Here is a 3,639-nt window from a genome sequence, read left to right on the forward strand (position 1 = left end):
AAGATAGCCATTTTTACAATGTTGATCCTGCCAATCCATGAGCATGGGAGATCTTTCCATCTTCTGAGATCTTCTATAATTTCTTTCTTCAGAGACGTTGTTGCTGTTCTTGTGTTGTTGTTTTAGTTCTGAGAATTGAATTCAGGGCTTTGTCCACATCATTTGCTCACCCATAGAGTTACATCCCCACCTGATTGCTTTTGAATGTCTTATACAGTGGGCACACTGTGTTAGTTTTACTGGGTAGTTTCTACTAACAGTTCCACTATGGCCTCAACATTAGACTGAGCATGTTGAACTGCTCTGTGGTGCTGCTTTTATATGGCATAGATCTGTGTGGCTTTTGAAGCTTCTCATTTCAACTGTTAGTCTTTGAGTGGACTGTTGAGTTAACCATCACTTGACCAACTGCTTTCCACATTTTACACTGCTGTTCTCATTTCCTCCAATTGCACCCCCCCATCCTCCCCTTCTGCCTGGTACTTGTGAATCAATTTGTTCAAAGTAATCCCTCTGCTATGGTTTTAGTAGAATTTTTGATTGGGGAATATTAAATGAAAATGTCCACTATATCATTTATATCCCTTAACCAGGTAACGTTTAAATGGAAGAATGATGGTACCCAAACAAACAAATGAACAAACAACAAAAGTGAAACCAAAAATTAAAAAAAATCCAGTAGTCAAATGAACTAATGAACATTTACTTCCATGTTCAAACTAAAAGCAAACCCAGAAAAGCTTAGATTTTCATTACAATTACCTTTAAGACTCATCGTCAGATTGAGAGATGTTGAGGGTGTTACAGTGTTTGTTTTTTTTCTTATACAAAAATGTGAATCATTCTTGACTACATCTTCAGTTAGGCCCTGAACATTTCTTAGGAAGGTTATATTTTATAATGATAACATCTATGTAGAGTTATTCTTATTTTTCTTATGTTAATTGTTTCCTTTTTGTTTTTTTGTTTTTGTTTTTCGAGACAGTGTTTCTCTGTGTAGCCCTGGCTGTCCTGGAACTCACTCTGTAGACCAGGCTGGCCTTGAACTCAGAAATCCGCCTGCCTCTGCCAAGTGCTGGGATTAAAGGTGTGCGCCACCACCGAGTGGAATGTTAATTGTTTTCATACCTCTTCCTTCTTTGTACCTCCCAAAGCCTGGTGCTCTAGAACAAGCAATGCTAGATGCTTTAGTGATGGATCGAGTGGACTTTGTGAAACTTTTGATAGAGAATGGGGTGAACCTCCACCGCTTCCTCACTATCCCCCGGCTGGAAGAGCTCTATAACACAGTGAGTATGGAATACTTCATGTCAACTTGCTCAGGAGTTGTTTGCTAGTTAGCTTAGGGCTTGCCTATCTTCCCCAATGCTCGTGTACCAACATCGTTTTCAGAAATGTAGATTTACTGTCCAACTTAAGTCACAACCTTACCAATTCCAATTTATTTTAAGACATAGACAGCAGTATGAATAAGAACAAATTTTATGTGGAGTATCTTGACCTAAAGCTACTATTAATGTGTTGCTCTTGGTCCAATATGATGGATCACTGGGTAAAGGCACTTGTGGCCAAGGCTGACAACCAAGTTCAACCCTTGAGACCTGAACAGTGGAAGGAGAAAACTGACTTCAGCAAGTTATTCTTTGACTTCCATGTGTGCACACTTGTACACACACACACACACACACACACACACACACACACACACAAACACACAAAACAGATACAAAAATAGAAGATTTTCTTTTTTAAAAACTTCTTAAAACTTCTCTATCCAAAACTCTTTGTTGAAATGGATCTTGCTTCTCCACTGTGAAAATGACCATTGCTCATGCCAAGTTCCTTCCTGTCCCTTTCAATAATGTCCTCTCCTCAATGAACATTCACCGCTGACTTTCTCATTGTTCCAGTTAGTTAACAGTGATCTCCTTCTAGAATTTGAAATACTTGTAGCTTCTGAGCACACACACCTTCACACTGCTAGTTAAATTTAGGATATGTGTTACTCCCCATTTTCTATTACTGTGAACACTTCCTTGAACAGTTTAGGAAGCTAAATGTCATAAGGACTCAACAAAATATCAACTGATAGAATGTATTTGTGTTCAAAGAGATGTGATTATTTGGTAGAATTTATACATATATTAAAAGTAAAAATGCTCAGAATTTGTGGTTTTTACCACACAATATCCTAATATCCTTATTGTTTCTCTCTGTGTATCTGCTTTGAAAACTTTTTGAATGATCTTAGGGAACCTCTTCTTTTAGGATTAAGTAGTCTAAGCTTCATTACCAAAGATGTTAAAATTTTTTGATATTTTGTGTTACCTATGTTCTGAAATAAGCTGCTTCCAGCACATGATCATTAAATGAAATGATTCTTTTTCTTCTGTTTTTAATCACAGAAACAAGGACCAACTAATAAATTTTTGCGTCATCTTGTCCAAGATGTAAAGCAGGTAACCTAACTATGAAAGTTGAAAATACTCTTTGAGTATTACCTTAGCTTTGAGATGGCAGAATGAAAGTTTGTAAACTGTAGGTTTGGATTTTACTGTGAATTATTTACTCTTTGTAAATAGGATTCTGAATACCTTACTCACCAAATTTTACTCTTCTTTGTTTTCCCACTTTGTTTTTGGTTTTAAAGTTCGGCCCATCAAATAAGTGACACAAGCCATGGCAAACATAGCTCAGAGGGGTGTAGTTCAGTGACACAATGCTCATGTAAGACCCTAAGATCCATTGTCACCACCTCACAAAGAAAAACAAAGCAAACAGGTTAGATTTTGTGGGTCATGCTTATAATTATAGCTCTCAGGAGGCTGAGGCATGAGAATCTAGGCTGTATAGACAGGCTGGGCTACATATTTGACTCCATCCTGAAAGAAGCAATCAAAATAAGCAAAGAAAAATAATCAGCGGACCATCCACCCAGTGGATTATAGTCATCACACAGCCACGTAGAAGGCCAGCAGCACAGGTCTTTTGCTGATGCCAAGTGTGTGATTTCAGATGTTTTCCATTGACATTGTTTTGAGTATCAGTGGCCTCTTAGGGGTGCAAACAATGGTTTAGTATGTCTAAGCCCTATTGCAGGGAGTTAGGATGGTTCAATATCCTTGTGTATGGTTTGCTCAGAGTGTTCTCATTGAATGTTGAATAAAACAAAGCAAATCTTGAAAACTTCAAGTGTCTTCATTTGTCACTCAGAGTACATTTTAAGAGTTCTGTCATTTTTTAAAATGTGCTTGAATTTATTTTCACAGGATTTTTTTTTTCAAATTTTAAGGTTTTTCTTTCTTTCTTTTTTTTTAGTGAGTATTTTTATTAGATATTTTCTTTATATACATTTCAAATGCTATCCCAAAAGTTCCCTATAAACTCTGCCCACCCTGCTCCCCTACCTACCCACTCCTGCTTCTTGGCCCTGGCTTTCCCCTGTTCTGGGGCATGTAAAATTTGCAATACTAAGGGGCTTCTCTTCCCAAAGATAGCCGACTAGGCCATCTTCTGCTACATATGCAGCTAGAGACACAAGCTCTGGGGGTACTGGTTAGTTCATATTGTTGTTCCACCTATAGGGTTGCAGACCTCTTCAGCTCCTTGGGTGCTTTCTCTAGCTTCTCCATTGGGGGC

General features: G+C 37.9%; 1 protein-coding gene across 1 annotated transcript in view; it reads left to right on the forward strand.

Moving 5' to 3' along the window:
- Positions 1-3,639, forward strand: part of Trpm6 (transient receptor potential cation channel subfamily M member 6) — a 152,474-nt gene that overhangs the window by 57,943 nt on the left and 90,892 nt on the right. The window contains exons 12-13 of the mRNA XM_021151275.2: positions 1,155-1,289; positions 2,406-2,459. Of these exons, the coding sequence (XP_021006934.1) occupies positions 1,155-1,289; positions 2,406-2,459 (189 nt within the window). The remainder of the gene's footprint in view (positions 1-1,154; positions 1,290-2,405; positions 2,460-3,639) is intronic.

The sequence above is a fragment of the Mus caroli genome, chromosome 19, assembly GCF_900094665.2.
Source record: "Mus caroli chromosome 19, CAROLI_EIJ_v1.1, whole genome shotgun sequence".
NCBI classification, from domain to species: domain Eukaryota; kingdom Metazoa; phylum Chordata; class Mammalia; order Rodentia; family Muridae; genus Mus; species Mus caroli.